The 19,031-nt window shown below is 44.4% G+C and overlaps 1 protein-coding gene across 1 annotated transcript in view; it reads right to left on the bottom strand.

Annotated features, from left to right (window-relative positions):
- Nucleotides 1-19,031, bottom strand: part of FRMD3 (FERM domain containing 3) — a 672,717-nt gene that overhangs the window by 352,340 nt on the left and 301,346 nt on the right. The window contains exon 2 of the mRNA XM_086961321.1: nt 4,442-4,546. Coding sequence (XP_086817447.1) covers nt 4,442-4,546 — 105 coding nt within the window. The remainder of the gene's footprint in view (nt 1-4,441; nt 4,547-19,031) is intronic.

Raw genomic sequence — 19,031 nt, 5'->3', positions numbered from 1 at the left:
CTGAACCAATGTCAGCTGACTTGCACTACCACAGCAGCTCAGCAACTGCTCCGATGGCAGAATACTTTGCCTTTCGCTGGAGGTTTATCTGATCGCCAGTAGCCCGGCAAAACCCCCAGGTGAGAGGCTTTCAATATTGATTTATTACCAGTAACCCAGCAACTTTGACAGCAACATTTTACTAACAACAACAGACTTCCACTATTGCAGAGAGACTGACTTCATCATCAGTAAACCAGCAGCATCCACTGTCTCCAGAAGCATTCCGCTATTGTTAACTTAGCATTAACGCCATTAACCAGGCAACATCGGCAAAAGGATTTCACTGGCGCACTCATAATTCTGTAATCACTAGCCCTTTAACATCATAAGCATCACGTCACTAGCCCCAGCATCATTGCATGATACTGGTCCTTCAGAGGCTGGACCACGGCAGTGCTACGCTCTGTGGCCTTCACAAATACACCCTGGCTGCCCTAAGGGCATCACTGAACGCTGCGGCCAAACTGTTCACAGGTACCAAATGAAATGAGCACACATCCCCAATCCTAAAATCTATTAAATGGTTGCCCTACGAAGCTCGTATTCAGTTAAAGATTGCTGTTCTGGCGCAAAAAGCCCTGCATTTCAAAACTCCCAGGTACCTAGCACAAAAGCTTGAATTATCCTGCGGTGGGAAAACCTCAAGAAGAGCTATCACTCTCCTGAAACCACCCAACCTTAGACAAAAGAGAACCGGTCTCCGAGCCTTCTCCGGCGCTGCCCCAAGGATATGGAACTCTCTTCCACCGGAAATGCGCAGAATAACTTTAACGACTGCTTTTAAACTGGAAGCCAAAAGATTCCTAATAAACAAATTTTTACCTTAACTTGGGCTAGGATCACTTCCTCGAAATCATTGTTCCTACAACCATTGTACCTTCATGTGATGCTGCTTTTCTTTACCGAATTGTGTGTCCCCCTTTGTAACCCGTTATATTCCTGTTTATCTTATTACTCTCCTTGATTCACTTGTTTGGTAAACGTGTGTATTCCTGTTGTGTATTCCTACTTGATGTCGATAGTGGATCTATACTCTTCTTTTCCGCATTGTGTACCCCTTTTTATAACCTGCTACATACTCATTTATTGCACTACTCTCCTTGATTCATTTGTCTGGGAATAATGCGATTATTTATCTGGGATTTATGGAATTATTCCTGTTGTGTAGTCTTACTTGTTGCCAATATTTGATTTATGTCCTTCCTTCCTTCCTTCCTTTAAAAAAGGGCTCTGATATCCTTCAGAATCTTGTTCGCGCTATATAAAACTTTATAAATAAAAATAAATAAATAAAATGATTAACAATATCCTTTCAAGAGGCCAGTCATCTTCTGCAATTCGCAGTAGCCCAGCAACACTGCAGCCGGCAGCCGTGTACTGTAGCGGAAGCCATGCATGATTGTCAGTAGCCCAGCTACTTTCCCAGCATTCTTCCACAAACGAAAGCAGAATTCATTTTTAGCCATAGCTTTGCTTTGTCAGCCAGGAGCCTTTCACTCTGGCCAACTATTAACAATGTTTTATTTTGCTCACTCACTTTCGCTTTGTCTGGAACAATGTTTTCTAATTGTACTTTTTAGTCTTTACAAATCCTTGCTTCCCTCTTAAAATATCTGTGTCCACCATCCCTCCCCCCTGGTAGGGACACATACTAGGAACTTCAAAGCTTGTTCTAAAAGGTTTATAATCCTTATCGCATACTCCCGGATTCCTTCAGGGCACAATTACATGCCGACCCACGCCTCAATTTGTAGAAACATTGCCAATTCTTGTTTGTTTATTTTTCTACTTAAAACCGGTATTAAATCTATCCAATGATCACAGATTTCCCCATGATGGTATTGTGCATTTTATTACACCCTCACCTAAAATCGCCCCTTTGTACTACGACTTCCACTAAACCCCGTCGATCAACAGAGAGGTGGGCTGAATTTTGTCAAATCGGTATCCCCAGTGAATTAGGATCTCATTGTTGTTGAAATTCAGATTGATGCTGCCACAGGCGCATAAAAACCATGCCCTTTGTACTGCGTCGAGCATTCTAGACAGCAACTACTCTGCTCTAAAACTTACCTTTAACACATTCTCAAAGCCAATAGCTCTAGCAAAACACATAAAAGATCCCAAAAAAGAGACCTATTTGCTATGCCATTGCCTGGTAAGACTTGAATGTCCAACTTTGGTATAATATTTAAAATGTTGTGTCATATCCTGGGGAGTCTCTCCCTGTACTCTAAGTTATTTTTTAATATAAAATGTAATTATGCATGTGCCTTCCTATTTTATTAGGTATTTTTACTGTTCATTAATAAACAAATTTTTACCTTAACCTGGGCTAGGATCACTTCCTCGAAATCATTGTTCCTACAACCATTGTACCTTCATGTGATGCTGCTTTTCTTTACCGAATTGTGTGTCCCCCTTTGTAACCCGTTATATTCCTGTTTATCTTATTACTCTCCTTGATTCACTAGTCTGGGAAACGTGTGTATTCCTGTTGTGTATTCCTACTTGATGTCGATAGTGGATCTATACTCTTCTTTTCCGCATTGTGTACCCCTTTTTATAACCTGCTACATACTCATTTATTGCACTACTCTCCTTGATTCATTTGTCTGGGAATAATGCGATTATTTATCTGGGATTTATGGAATTATTCCTGTTGTGTATTCTTACTTGTTGTCAATATTTGATTTATGTCCTTCCTTCCTTTAAAAAAGGGCTCTGATATCCTTCAGAATCTTGTTCGCGCTATATAAAACTTTATAAATAAAAATAAATAAATAAAATGATTAACAATATCCTTTCAAGAGGCCAGTCATCTTCTGCAATTCGCAGTAGCCCAGCAACACTGCAGCCGGCAGCCGTGTACTGTAGCGGAAGCCATGCATGATTGTCAGTAGCCCAGCTACTTTCCCAGCATTCTTCCACAAACGAAAGCAGAATTCATTTTTAGCCATAGCTTTGCTTTGTCAGCCAGGAGCCTTTCACTCTCGCCAACTATTAACAATGTTTTATTTTGCTCACTCACTTTCGCTTTGTCTGGAACAATGTTTTCTAATTGTACTTTTTAGTCTTTACAAATCCTTGCTTCCCTCTTAAAATATCTGTGTCCGCCATCCCTCCCCCTGGTAGGGACACATACTAGGAACTTCAAAGCTTGTTCTAAAAGGTTTATTATCCTTATCGCATACTCCCGGATTCCTTCAGGGCACAATTACATGCCAGCCCACGCCTCAATTTGTAGAAACATTGCCAATTCTTGTTTGTTTATTTTTCTACTTAAAACCGGTATTAAATCTATCCAACGATCACAGATTTCCCCATGATGGTATTGTGCATTTTATTACACCCTCACCTAATATCGCCCCTTTGTACTACAACTTCCACTAAACCCCATCGATCAACAGAGAGGTGGGCTGAGTTTTGTCAAATCGGTATACCCAGTGAATTAGGATCTCATTGTTGTTGAAATTCAGATTGATGCTGCCATAGGCGCATACAAACCATGCCCTTTGTAATGCCTCGAGCATTCTAGACAGCAGCTACACTGCTCTAAAACTTACCTTTAACACATTGTCGAAGCCAATAGCTCTAGCAAAACACTAAAAAGATCCCAAAAAAGAGACCTATTTGCTATGCCACTGCCTGTTTAGACTTGAATGTCCAACTTTGGTATAATATTTTAAATTTTGTGTCATATCCTGGGGAGTCTCTCCCTGTACTCTAAGTTATTTTTTAATATAAAATGTAATTATGTGTGTGCCTTCCTATTTTATTAGGTATTTTTACTTTTCATTTCGTTTACTATATTGACGCACTGCTCTTTGGGGCCACACTACCCTTAATAAATATCTTAAATAAAAATAAAAAAATGTCTGCAGGGTGAATTGAGAGTGTGTTCCAAATTACCTTGAGAAACCAAGGACTCCAAGCCTTGAGACTTTCCATGCTAAATGGCTTGCACAGCATCACGAGGGTGTCAGGTAATCTAGCCTACAAATAGGACATAAAATGTGCCTCCTCCTACACGCATTGGGTACCAACACTTTGTGGCAGGATCACATCACTGTGTGCAAAATGGTGCCTAGACATACCACTATATTCTGCCTGGGACAGAAAAGGACTATAAACGATTATCCCAGTAGAAACACCTCCCTCCATGACATTGCTTTTGAGGGCAAGAAATTTATTAGTTTCAGCATTGGTTGATGACACGACACGTCCTGTTATAGATTACATGGGACTAAATTACATGGTATCTTTTGCAAGACTGTAAAGACATTTTCACTAGTTCATTTGGAGGACAAATAGCTCACCTCACTGTTTGTCCATCTATTATGTAAGCCAGAACAATATAATGTTACTTAAGAGAATTGATTAGATATCAGATACTTACCCTCTGCTTCTCTGGGTCCACATATCGAATACCAAAATAGTCCTTCTCCAGCAAGCTGTAATGGTTACAGATGTGGTCCAGGAGAAACTGCCCCTTGGTTTCCCTCTGAAAAGAAATCACGTTGACAATTAGCTTGGGGAAGGTGACTCACTCCTGACAGATTTCATTCAGATCAAAGTTACACACTTCAGAAATGCAAGTGAGCGAATGATAGGAGTACATCATTTACAAAAAAAAAGCTCTGTCTTTTCAGGAATGTCTTGGGCACAAAGAAACATTTCTTTACAAAAGAAAGCTTAAAGCGCTGTTTACTGAAAGGAAAATGACACAGTGGCAGCATGGGCTTAAAAAACAGTGCAGATACTCTAAGTTACATTTCTTGCTGACTCTTGAATGAAACTGGTATCTTAAGACCATGTGCAGTTCAGTGTTTCAAGACAGCATACTAAACAATCTGAGAATGACCCTTATTGAGAGAGAGATCACCGATTCCAGCCTGTACTTCCACACCTAATTCCAGCACAAGTTTGAGTTCCTAGAGTGAGGAGTAACCCATAGTTATGTGTTTTACTTGTACACAAGTACACCTGCCTACAAACTGGTCCACTTCATGCCTGCGTTCATTTCCACTTTCCTTTCCTATTATTTTTATTTATTTAATCTTTATTTCGACCATTTGGTCATAAAAGATACACATACATAAAATGAAATAAATCTGTCACAGTTATAAAACATCAATACATACTGTTCATAAAAAACCAGACTTTACAGGTGATTGTTAAAAAAGAGGAATTCTCCAGTTTACCCAGTATTTTTTATAAGACGACTACGCGTGTGCCAGACATTCGTTAGGAATTTGGAAAGTGCAAAGACAGTTGGGCCAGAAACATCGCTTTTTAAAATTCTGTACATCGGTGCGTATTCCCTGCCACCCAAATTCCTGATCAATGGCAGCAGCCAGTGCTTTCTAGCTGTCTTATATGCTGGGCAGAAAAAAATCACGTGCAAGTCATTTTCCTCTTTGTCAACGCAAAGAGGACAGAACTTGGTCGAAGTAGTTTGCGCCCAGGTGCTAGTAAAGGACCGTAAAGGCAGAGTGCCGTACCTCCACTGGAGAAATACCTTCCTGGTGAATATGGGGTATACAGGATCAAGGGCTTTCTCAAATATGTAGAGATCCTTAGTTTGCAGGAATAAGGAGGAGAGGGACCCCTCTGTCTGGGTGGCTATAACCCTAACCCTTTTGTGCTCGTGGAACAACTTCGCAAGTGCTCTCTTCGGGATTCTTGGTGCTGTGGTAGCTGGTTCAGTCCACAGCTCAGGGAGCCCCATATCTGTGCAAACCAACTGGATGTTTTGGACCCAGGGAATACTGAGCGCCTTGGGATGTTTTAGTAGTTCGACCAATTCCTCCCTGTAGTCGATGAGATCGTCGCCGCACCATAGCCTGCGCCAAAAGGCTATGGGTCTTAGACTTATCTCGTCGACAAGTGGCCGTAGCCCTAAATCAAGCCTCAAAGGGAGGAGCGGGGTGCTAGGGGGGAGTGCGGTAATTTGTCGTAAAAACCTGTTTTCTGTACGAGACAAATTCCGACAGGGAATATGGCCCCACAATTCAGCCCCGTACAAGATCGCCCCCCTTGCCTGTGCCTTATATATCTGGATTAGGGCCCCCAGTGGGCGGTAGGTCGAACCGGTCATCATTCGTGTGATGCCCCCAGTGATTTGCACTAGTTTGAGGTTAGCCCTAGTTTGGTGGGTCTCCCAGGTCATGTTTTCATTGAGTGTCACGCCGAGATATTCGAACGTGGCAACTCTTTCCAGTCTCGTTGCTCCTAACAAGGGGTTCGGGCGCTGTTTAGGGCTTGGGTTCAACACCATATATTTGGTCTTTGTGGCATTGATTTCGAGCCCTCTATCCTGGCAGAAGGCCACAAAGGCATCAAGTATCTTTTGAATGCCCATGGGTGTCTTACGTTATGTTTTACTTATTTTTGTTTACAAGCATACAAACCCAAGCATTATGCATTTTTACTTTTTTACTACTTTTACATTTGTAATGCTTATTGCAGACGTTTGAAAGAAAAAAAGGAATTTTCCCATGGACAGACCTATTGGCTTTTTCAAAGCTTCTTCGTTGTGTCAGCTGTGTATTTAAGTATTTTTCGTATTCATACCTTTAACCACATAAGTCATTGAATATTAAGAAATGTATTTGTTTAGATTTGGTGCTACTGTGTCTCCTTTCAACCACTTTAGATTTCATCAAAACTCTAGAGAGAAGAAAAGGGGATGAGTTGACCGCGGATAGAATCAAATAAGGAGAATACAACAAACGGATCAGAATAGGGAGACTGGGAAATTTGAAAGTTGCATTTCAGTGCAAGGGTAAGCAGGGTAATGGAAGACAATTGTGGGCTTTTTTGGGGAGGTTATGTAGCGTGAACTTGACTAGAAAGTATCAAAGCACTTGACATGAGCACCAGTTGTGTTACACACACTACAATGTATGAAGCTGGCTCTGTATATGGTATATTACTAGGTAGTTATACTGTGCACAGAGTCCAGAAATTCCCCCAGAAGTGTACAGGGCTCAATGCAAACCCAAAGTGCTCTGTTTGTGGTAGTGTGGGTGAGCAGCCTTAGGACTATCATACAGCTTTATGGAAACAAGGAGTGTGCGAAGAGGACCAAGGAGGTCTGGGGTATAGATGGGAGCACAGAGGAAGGGATCAGAGCACCAGTTGCAAAGCAAAATTGTGGGTGGATAAAGAACAAGCATTTACAATGCAATGGTCTCGTCTTTGTTAAAGTTAGAGCTATTAGCATTGCTCATGACATTATTTTTGTTTTTAAAACATGTAAATAAATGGCTTTGTCATTTACAATACCAATAGCTTAATCTCTCGCAAATTCGAGACCTATTGCATTTGCACCCACATACAGAGCCACACACAGAGCCACACACACATAGCTACACGCACACAGAGACACGCACACAGACAGAGCCACACACACACAGAGCCACACACACACAGACAGAGCCACACACACACACACAGAGACACACACACACACACAGACAGAGACACACACACAGACAGAGCCACATACACACAGATAGAGCCACACACACACACAGACAGAGCCACACACTCACACAGACAGAGCCACACACACACACAGACAGCGCCACACACACGGACAGAGCCCCACACACGGACAGAGCCCCACACACACAGACAGAACCACACACACACAGACAGAACCACACACACACAGAGCCACACACACACACAGACAGAGCCAGCCTAATGGTACTAATAAATGACACTCTTACTACTGCTCTGAACGCATGAGTAAATGGAATGCTAAAGGTGAGTCACTCAGCTACGAACCTGAGAGTGCCAGTACTGTGGGACACCATGGAGAGAGAATACCACGGACAGAGGTTACTGCACGCATGGTAACCTAAAATACTTGGCAACGTGATTAGATCAAGTAATATAGTTACTAATGGTTTTGGCCATTTACTAATCCCATCTAGTCTTACTACCACAAAAAATGTTAGAGTGCAAAAACCAAACTAGGCACATCCACATGTTTCCCCTTTGAGTTCTCTAAACCATTCCTAGGTTACATATAAAACATTTTAAAAAAAACATCACAACTGTATACGATTCATTAACCCATGAATTAAGTATGCTGATACATTCTGCAATCGGCACCGAATTCTACTCATGAATGTACCTGGCTGCATCAAACTGTGGGCATTTAAAACACTGCCCTCTGTACTTATAACATTGTAACCCAAAAGAGTACTCTTGAGCACAATTTTAAAACATTTTTGGAATTTTCTAATAACGTCTCCCAACATTAGGAACCATATGACATCTTGCAAGAGCCCATAACAATGCTAGACGCCTTCATAACACACAGTCCCTTTCTTTGATCCTAGACACCTATGACCTCAACTACACACTCCAACGTGTCAGAGTGCACTGACAGAAAACTCCAGTGAACCTAAAGTTATGGCATCCATGCATCCTGAGAATACATGGCACATTTCAAAACCCTCACGGTGCCTTCAACCTACTCAACACATCTAGTCCAGTCCAGTGCACACTCCTCTCAGTGAGCACATTCTGTTAGCAGATGATTTGTTTCGGCTTGTAGTGAGCAACAAAAACCTCTCGCCCATCTTCTGCCCTCACAAAAACCGCCTGTGATATCTACCCCCTACGATCCACACTCGTGAAGCCCAATAACACCATACCCGGTGCTATGCGATCTCGCTGACCTACACCCAAGACATGTACGTCTACTTTATAGCAAGTTCCGGCAGATCCACACTCGGGCAGCGAGTCTATACTAGTACCCCAGTAAAACTGCTCAGTGACAAGCACCCAGACAGTCGCTCCTTCTATCCTGACCCATTGAGCTGAGAACACCCACTGCCCTCTTCCACCACCGTAAAGAGTAGACCCATGCAAAGACCAAACTCCACCAATCCTTCTACAATTACCACCACCACCACCTTTCTGACTACCACGAACCTTTGGGGATGCACCTGAGACAAAGGCTTTCCCGAATTAAGAGCAGTGGCTAACCCATCATGTGCAGCGACCCCTTCAAACCCGCCTCGCAAACCTACCACAAAGAACAGATTGACAACTATCAACAATTCCCCCAATGACTACTCATACTCAGGGCTAAACTGTTCCCATGAGGCACAGGGTCAGACTGATTTGCATATAGCCATGTCTGAACTGGGGTGGCAGAGTGGGCTAAAGAACGGTGATGGATTAAACCCAAATCTGTTGACTGGGTGTGAGTGTTTGATTGGTTCAGATGCTCCGTCCATCACCACCCACTTTTGTTCCACTTTGTTCGCCATAAGTTGGCAGGGTATGCTCAGACGTGAGTCTCTTGCTCACTTTGCCACTGGATCAAGCAAGCCGGGCTGAAGACGGCTGAAATGCCAGAAACCGGTCCTCGGAAGCTTGTTTCCGGTCCAGGGAAGGCATGGCTTGGCAGTTCAGGCTGGACTGTTCCCATGAGGCACAGGGTCAGACTGATTTGCATATGGCCGTGTCTGAACTGGGGTGGCAGAGTGGGCTAAAGAACGGTGATGGATTAAACCCAGATCTGTTGACTGGGTGTGAGTGTTTGATTGGTTCAGATGCTCCGTCCATCACCACCCCCTGTTGTACCACTTTGTTCGCAATAAGTTGGCAGGGTATGCTCAGACGTGAGTCCCTTGCTCACTTTGCCACTGGATCAAGCAAGCCGGGCTGAAGACGGCTGAAATGCCAGAAACCAGTCCTCGGAAGCTTGTTTCCGGTCCAGGGAAGGCATGGCTTGGCAGTTTGGGCTGGACTGTTCCCATGAGGCACAGGGTCAGACTGATTTGCATATGGCCATGTCTGAACTGGGGTTGCAGAGTGGGCTAAAGATCGGTGATGGATTAAACCCAGATCTGTTGACTGGGTGTGAGTGTTTGATTGGTTCAGATGCTCCGTCCATCACGACCCCTTTTTGTACCACTTTGTTCGCCATAAGTTGGCAGGGTATGCTCAGACGTGAGTCCCTTGCTCACTTTGCCACTGGATCAAGCAAGCCGGGCTGAAGACGGCTGAAATGCCAGAAACCGGTCCTTGGAAGCTTGTTTTCGGTCCAGGGAAGGCATGGCTTGGCAGTTCGGGCTGGACTGTTCCCATGAGGCACAGGGTCAGACTGATTTGCATATGGCCATGCCTGAACTGGGGTGGCAGAGTGAGCTAAAGAACGGTGATGGATTAAACCCAGATCTGTTGACTGGGTGTGAGTGTTTGATTGGTTCAGATGCTCCGTCCATCACCACCACCTTTTATACCACTTTACTCATACTCAGGAACATCACCCTGCTTCCCAGCGATGAGGAACACCCCGACAGCGACCCAACAAGCTAACATTATGCCTGAAGTGAAAACCCAGTTATCCCACACTTGTCCAGAGCACCTTGCAATCCCTCAGCAGGCTACTAACACTCACTGATCCTCTTCCCAGAATCCAAAGATTCTATCCTGCTTCAGCTAGGGATCAATTCTTTCCCATGCCCTCGTATCATACTTAGCGGGTATCTCGCTTCCATGGGATAGGCCGCAGGTTGCCCTTGAATGCCACTTCTTTCAAGGACATATGAAGCACCGGCTCTCACCTGGGGTTAGACTAGGCTGAGCCAGCTGGCGACCCTGGAGCAGGCCACCTACTGCCCCGCTTAAAGCGCAGCGACGGACTAGCGAGGCTGCGAGCATGGCTGAGTACGGACGGAAGGCAAATCGTGCCTGGTTTCGACTTCACGATACACAGGAACGTGCCTCAAAGATGACCCAAGCATGATCCTGCTCATTGGTTGCACCACACGCTAACCGGAAGTACGGACGTTCACGCCGGCTGCAATGACAGAGACACAAAAAGGGCAGCACGTAGTGCTAGAGGGCGAATGGACGTCCTGCGTCCGGTGACGTAGTCGCGCTACGAACGTTCCCGCACTCAAGTGAATAGAAGTGAAAGAAAGACTACAAAGGAGTACACTCAATGGGAAGGAGAACTTTTTTTTCAAAGATAGACAAAGGATATATATTAAACGAAAAACTATTGTGAAGAAAATGTTTCATTCTATTAAGGGCACGGAGGTTAAAATTATAATGTACTTTCTTTACTTCAGTCTCACTGCTGTTAATAATAATATGAACTACATTACCCAGCCATTATGCATTTGCATGCATGCCAACAGACCCGATTCGGGAGACTCCTGATTTCTTTAAACAACAAGCCGTCAGGAGGGCAGTCGAACACCACCATGTTTCTCTGAGGTGAAGCAGAAATACCTTGTAGAAACGACCAGTGATTTTCGGATTCGGGGGCATGTTTTTCTTTCTCTCCTCTTCCCATTGGCTGGAATGTAAAATTCCAGCCAATGGGTAGAGGAGAGAAAGAACATGAAAAAACACGCCCCCAAATCCCAAAATGGCGGGGCTTAAACTGACAGACGCCCCTCTTCTCCAATGGCTGGCCTCCGTTTAGGAAGCCAGCCAATGGAGAAGAGGGGCTGGTTCAAGCCCCACACTAAGCGACATAAGATCTCGCTGGCGAGACTGCGCAAGCGCAGCCTACGTTGGCCGAGACCTGAAAAACAGGGTGGGTGTCAAGCATGGATTAATAGAGTTGGGTGGCACAAGGAGGAATGGAAGCTTTCGTAAGGGGTGAATTTGCAAACCAGAAGATGCTGGGGGGGGGGGGGGGGGGGGGGAAGAAACCAATGTCTGGCACCAATTTATAAGTCAATTACGACTATCTGAGAGGAACCTGAATCTACTATCAGGGAGCTCCAGTGAGGCCGCTGACATGCTCTCCAGCCACAGCATCGCTGCAATTTACACGCATAATGCCCTTAACACCAGTGCCGCACAGCCGAGGCGTACTTTCAAATAAAAGAAATCAAACCATGTCCGCACCTCCACCAGCACAATCATAACTTGTACTCAAACAAGCAGCAGAGAAACAGCCAACTACAAGACAGAGTACTCTGCAAATTTCAGAAGTGGCGTAGCAAGGATGGCATGGACCCTAAGGTGAGCAAGGCTAATGGATCCTCAGTCCAAACATTGAGTACTGCCTAAGCTGGGGAAACGGTTCGAGTCTCGACAGGGACGCTCAACATCCTGCGATTCTGGGAAAATCACTTAATCTCCCTGTGCCTAACAAAAATGACTATGCCCTTGTGTAATGCAACTGGTGCTGCATGTAAAGCGCTCTGGTACCTTTGAGTCGAGTTCGCACTATATAAAACAACAAAAAAGAATAAGAGGGGAGTTGTGGGCCACTCAGACCCATCAGTCGTAGTGTAACTGCACCTGCTGCACTATTGACAACTACATCCTGATTTGCCTCTTGTGCGGGTGTCTCCTTTCGACCTTTCCCCCTCCCACGAGAAAAGAGCTGTGAGCGAAGGCAAGGGTTTCCCTTGGTGCGCGTGTCTAACACTCGCCCTTGATTAATCAGACAATAACGACGGCTAATATGAAGAACGTGCCCTGACTGTACATGTAAACATTCCACACTGTTAACCTACGTTCTACACAGCCTGCCAATTGGCCATGTTGTGCTAATTACAAAAGCATTGTACATGTATCTATCGCTTGCCTTTTTTATCGCCTTATAGGAAATCTGTACTAACAGCAAGCCTGTTGATCACTAGTGTACATATGTACACAGAAAGGTTTTCACTCCCCCTTGTTGGAAAGCTTCCGGGCGGTGTCTCTTTCTGCGGGGAAACAATTGCTTTCTCCCGCGCGCCTCAAGGCGCGGAGCCCCTGCTGAAAGTGACAAAGAAGCCCTGACACCTTACAGTCTCTTAAAGCGTCATTATTCAAGGGTCTCCGAACGCTGCTGTCAGTTGGCGCCGGCTCCTGAATTCATTAAGTCGTCTTCGCCACCCTCCCGCGGGGCAGCGCGAGCTCCCTGCCTCGGCGAGCGCAGCGCGCCCCTTTCACGCACCTCGCACGTGGACATATTTCACTTTGATTCTCTGCTTCTCTTATCGATCTGGCGAATGATTACACGGGCAATTAAGATTGACTTCCACAGCCGGAAGGAACGCCTTCTGCATGTCCTTCATCCAGCACCTGACCTCAGCTGAACTCTGCTCAGCCGTTACTCGCTCAGCTGTTTGGTATCTTGTAGAGTCTGCCAGAAGACGCCATTGTGAAACTGGTAGTAGTGGGGCCGGCCTTCAACTTGTTTGCGTGAATGTATAAAACTCTAGGTAAGGTGCAGCCGAGTATGTCACCCAAGAGAATCCGCTGCAAGTGCCTGGCGGCTTCCAGGCCTCACAGGTCCCCGGCTCTGGTATAATGACTGTGTAGCATGAACATATACATTCACAAGGCATAGGCTTCCGTTACCAAGGAAACAGGGTTAAGGTGCGTTATGAGACTGCCTCTATTGCATGCTTAGGGTGGTGAAGTGATGGTGCGTGCTTTGCCTCTGTTTCCATAGCAACAACCGATTGCGCGCATGTATAAAGAGACAAAAAGTAGAAAGTGTATACATTAAAGACATCTCTTCCATTGTATGTTACGTTATTAGCCAAACACAGAGAAGACGGCCCTTGCTGACTCTGCATAGCTAAATAAAATGGCTTTGAGAGCCATCCATTGGACAAAGGCACCCCCCCCCCCCCCCCCCACATTCTATTCTCATGTGATCCAATGAATGGCCCTCCCTGCCTTCCATATCTTTTTCTCTCCATGTGAATGTAATAGGCTGGTAAGAAATTAGCGGAGGGGTTTCCTTGTAGTTTTCAATTATATGTTTCTAGAAACAACTGTGCACAGGATTTAAAAGGGTGCTGTTAAAATGCGGGTCATGCCAGGCTTGCGGTTCTGTTTTCCATTAACAGTGTGTACTTAGGACTGTAAACTGTTAGTGGAAAACATTTTCTTCTTTTTTAAGTCTAGATTTTGATCCCTGGCCATCGTGGGCATTTTAGTGCTGACTACTATCTCCAGCCTTCTTCGGATACCAGCAGGGTTCCCCAGGTAAGGTGCATTGTCTAATGCACTGTACGACACAAACTCTTGACGGAATATTCTGCAATACTGCCTATATTATGAGATCCAATCCTCAGCCACACGATGGAGTGACCATCTTGACAACCCTTTTACCGCCATAAGTCCCGAACATTGAAATTCCAAATGGCAACTTTATCCAAGAACTCCACAGCACGCATGGAAAAAGCTGACATTTGACACCTTGAAAACTCTAGTTACATCAACCAAACCTGCTTCCGAAACCTTTAGATGTTTGGTAAAAACAGATACAATCAACTCATACAAGGTCAGCAAAATGATTCACCAAGGAGCTCACAACGCTAAAAGCCACTAACAGCCTTCTTCAACTTAAATGGGGGGAAAGCTACACCAAAACAGCAACATTTATCTACTCCGTATCTATAAAACAACCATTTGGAAAAAATGACACCCCCTGCCTTGCCTTTGCATCATGTCATGCAAAGCGAGTCTTCAAAATCAAGACTCTAAAGTCTGCTGCAATTAATTGGTTCCTTCTCAAACTCTCTGTAATGATCTGACCACTCATACAAGCAAGCATTGCAAGGCCAATAGCTCTTGCTTATGCAAAAGCTATTGGCTTTGTCAATGTTTCTTAGCCATGTTGTACAGCTGCATGGCTATTATTCAGCATGGCTTAAAGTAAGAAAATAAAGCACTATGATGCAGACGATGCTGGCTTTTATGTCTGGTGAAGAGGTCAATCACCACCATGTGGGAGACGTATGGAGCAAGCAACACAAGGCAGGAGGGACAGGGCAAGACACACGAGGGAGGGGAACTGGGTAAACAAAACAATGCAGAAGGTGGGAGTGGTGAGATGGGTCAAGCATTACAACACAGGTGGGGTCCTGGAGGATGGGGCAAGTAACATAATGCAGGGGAACAAGGCAAGCAACACAAGGCAGGAGGGGTGGGGCCAACAACAAGAGTGGTATTCAAGCAACACAAAGGACAGCAAGTGGATGGGGGAAGGAGGCAAGGAAAACGAAGAACAGTGGAAGGAGGGCAGGAGGGAGCAAGCAACACTGCAGATGGTGAGAGGAGCACAGGATGAGGTAAACAACACCAAAGACAGCGAGAGGAGTGCATGAGGGGACAAGCATAATGCGCTTTTATGGAGTGGCTCGTCAGTAAGAATAAAGTAGGCTCGAAAGTGCGAACAGTGAAAGGACACTGAGCAAGGAAGCAGTACTTGGGCTAATCTCTAACAGCCTGATTCATGTAGCTAAATTGCACTCGCAAAGGGCCAGATTCTCAGAATCTGGCCCTTTGCGAGCGCAATTTTTGCATTTGGTATTCATGATACCAAATGCAAAAATCGCTATTTAAGAATTCGCATATTTGCGTGGAATGGCATTTAAGGAATCTCTAATAGAGATTCCTTAAATGCTATTCATGACACACAACAAAATAGCGAATTTGGACTTTTGGGGCCGCTATTTACCGACAGGTCAGACCTGTCGGTAAATAGCAAAAACTCAGAAAAATGCTTTTAAAAGCATTTTTCAAAGTTGCATGTAGCACACACACATGTCCTTTGGACATGTGTGTGCGCAACACCTGTCCAAAAGTGCATTTTAGGGGTGCTACAGGGCGTCCTTTGGACACCCCTGTCACCCTTAAAATCGCTATCTCAGTTGCGAGTAGCAAATTGCTACTCGCAAATCCCCATTCATTCCAATGGGCCTCTTGGCCCATAGGAATGAATGGGGAGTATTTGCGAGTAGCAAATTGCTACTCGCAAATAAAGAACATGTAGGAATCGCTATTTAAGTAGCAATTCCTACATGAATGCCGTTTTGCGTGTCCTCAATAGCGAATCGCTATGATTCGCTATTAGGGACACGCAAAACGGCCCGTACATGAATCAGGCTGTAAATGCCTGACGCTGGTGCTGGAAACCAGGGTTCGAGCCTCAAGGTCGCGTCCACATCCTGTGATTCTGGGCCAATCACGTAATCTCCCCGTGCCTGAATGTGTAATGTAAAATACGGTGCTCATGTAAAGCGCTCCAATACCTTCGGGTCGAGTTCGCGCTATATAAAATATGCAAAAAAAAAGACAAGAAGAGTAAATCAAGCTGGCACAGATCGACCAAACAGAGGCAAGCAAATGAGAGTGATGATGAAGCCAAACAATATTAAGAAATGGGTGGGCTCTAAGCTTCCTGTAAGTAAGCAAAATGTTCTACAAGCGACAGTACATGTGCTCTAAGGCAAGACCTCAAAAGCCAAAAAGTTACACACTCTCCTCAGCTAAAAAGAATCAAGAAACAACCTACAACACAGCCCAGTAGTGCATACCCAAATAACTGTAAGAAAAATTATAGTATTTCCTCCCTATTTTTACACCAATCGTTTAAGAAACTAGTATCAAACAGTAAAAAGCTTGGACCCATGCCCATTGGCTATTTTAAAAAGCCACACAAATTATTATCGTACCTGACTGATTATGGGTACCTAAAGAGCTCAAATGCTCACCTATTAAACTGCTGCAGACAAAACCTGGTCTGGATGCAACTAAACCTGCATACTATAGACCAATACCAAACAGATGCTACTTCACTACACTAATTGAAGAGACAGCTTACATAAAAATGTGGGAAATCTATGAGGAAAAAATACACCCTTTCAGATGTACAGACCGGCTTCTGTCCATTCAAAGAAACATAATCAATTATAGTCTCTACAATGAAAGGAATAGGAACACAGGTGAATAGTAATGAAGCAGCTGCCTTGTTCCTACAGTACTGACCAGACCAACGAAAACGTGGCATCCAAGAAAAAGCATGGGCTTGATTGCCTCCTTTGTATCCAATCAAGAGCCACGTCATCTCTCTGCCATCGTTCTCTTCAAAACCGTACCACTTGAATACAGACATTTCACTGGTCTAAAACAGAAGTCCTCTTCTTTTCAACAGCTATCTCAGCACAATGTGTGGACTGATCCAGTCCTTTGGTCTATCTTGCTACAACATTGCTGATTACAAACAGATTATCGTCAAATTCAAGAACCTCAGTTACAACACTAAAACTAAATTGGGACTATGCCTCATTGCAGGGAAAGGATGGATGACTGCCAAAGACCTTAAACCAAACTAAAATCCGTAGAGGAACAAGAGATCTCACTCTGGTTTGTAGACGACCTATTGGAAGTGCCCACAAAAAGCAAACACAACAAAAAGCCTAAAAGTCATACTAGATGCAGAGCTTACTCTGGAACCACAGATGCGGTAGTGAAATGTTCAACAAACATGCTCAGAATATTGCGATGGCTTTGTTTCTACTTAGGTTGCCCCCACACAGTTATGTTATGTTATGTTATGTTAGTGCTATTTGTATTGCGCACGGCTGCTCCAGCGAAGGAGCGTCCCGGCGCACCGACAAGGTGGCGAACACAACACAACAGGAAAACAGAAAATAATATTAAAAATAGGGGGATTGGGGTTTTAACATAACTCAGAAAATAGATGAGTTTTAGCGGCCTTGCGGAAAGAAAGCAAGTCGCCAAGGGTCCGGAGTTTCAAGGGGAGAGCGTTCCAAAGTGCGGCTGCCCGCACCCTAAAAGAGCGACCCCCCGCCCGACTGAGTTTGAACCGAGGGGCTACCGCTAATTCTTGGTCCAGCGAGCGCAAAGTGCGGCCCAGGATATAAGGGCACAAAAGTTGGCGCAGTAAGGGAGGCGATAGGCCCTTCAGAATCTTGAAAGAAATGCACAGTACTTTAAAGTGGATCCGCTGCCTAACAGGTAACCAATGCAAGGCTCGCAGAGTTGGACCGACCGAGCAGAACCTAGGAAGACCTACGATTGCTCTGGCCGCTGCCAGTTCAAGCCAGAGTCACACTTGTGCTCTCTCAGCTGGAATACCTGAATGGTCAATAGTATAATATCATAGAAATCTCTCCTAAACAAATGACAATAGATGCAAAATTCAGAAGCCATGCTCCTATCACCCAAATCCCATGGTCTCGCATTACCCCAGCTCTTAAAACTTTGCACTGGCTCTCAATGACTTGACGGATCACATTCAAAAGTCTATGCATAATACACAGAGCACTGTATGGAATCGAACCAATGTGGATTATTATTTATAAAATTAAATATCTAGATCTACTTTCAAAGATGTAACCTGCAATCCAACATACGGTTTCAGCTAAAATTGCCTTGCTTTGAAAACACTCCGGAATAGGAGGGCACTCTCTCTCTCCCAGTCCAAGCCAGTAAGATGTGAGACCATTTTCCCACTTAGTTAAGGAAACTAAAGGAACACCTTGTCCTTAAGAACGCTGCAAAAACAAATCTCTGTGAATGTTTGAGGCTTAAGTGATACCTAAACTACTCCAAGAAAACACCCAACAAACATGAAACTAGTGACCAACAGTGTAAAACAATTTGATTAATTTTTCCAACGCAACAGCTTTTTTTCTTTTTTTAAAAACTATTTTTATTAGAATACCAGAGCAGCAATAAAGACATTACATCGACATCTTAAGTTAAGATGTTCAAGAGATTACAACACTATCTTCACAATATTAATCAGCAGAGATCCGGGGCAGCACATACTAACAATTACAGGACTATCCACCGATGGTCAAGTTTATGTTCTCTGGTCAGGAGACTACACCCATGTTAACTTAATTCTGATCGCCCACCCTATGTGCCGTGCTATCACCTACTTCTTCTTGCAACACCAGGAGTCTTTCCCTTCTTAGTTCAACTGTCGGAGAGATACATATCTCCCCCCCTATATTTATTCCAGCGCCCCCACTTGTGATCCCACTTGCGTGGACATCCCCTATCTTTATAAACTGTTTTTTCGGCGATCATGGCATGATCCATATCTTTTGCCCAGTCTCTCAGCAGCGGGAGGGTAAGTAGACCCCACTTTTGAGCTATGTTTCACTTCGCTATGCTCCACCCCATTGTTACCCATGATTGTTCAGCTTGTATGAGGTCTGTTGCATCCCAAATGT

This window comes from Lissotriton vulgaris, chromosome 3_1 (genome assembly GCF_964263255.1).
Source record: "Lissotriton vulgaris chromosome 3_1, aLisVul1.2, whole genome shotgun sequence".
In the NCBI taxonomy this organism is placed as follows: domain Eukaryota; kingdom Metazoa; phylum Chordata; class Amphibia; order Caudata; family Salamandridae; genus Lissotriton; species Lissotriton vulgaris.
Note: the sequence above shows the minus strand (reverse complement) of the source record. Positions and strands in the feature narration are given on the sequence as shown.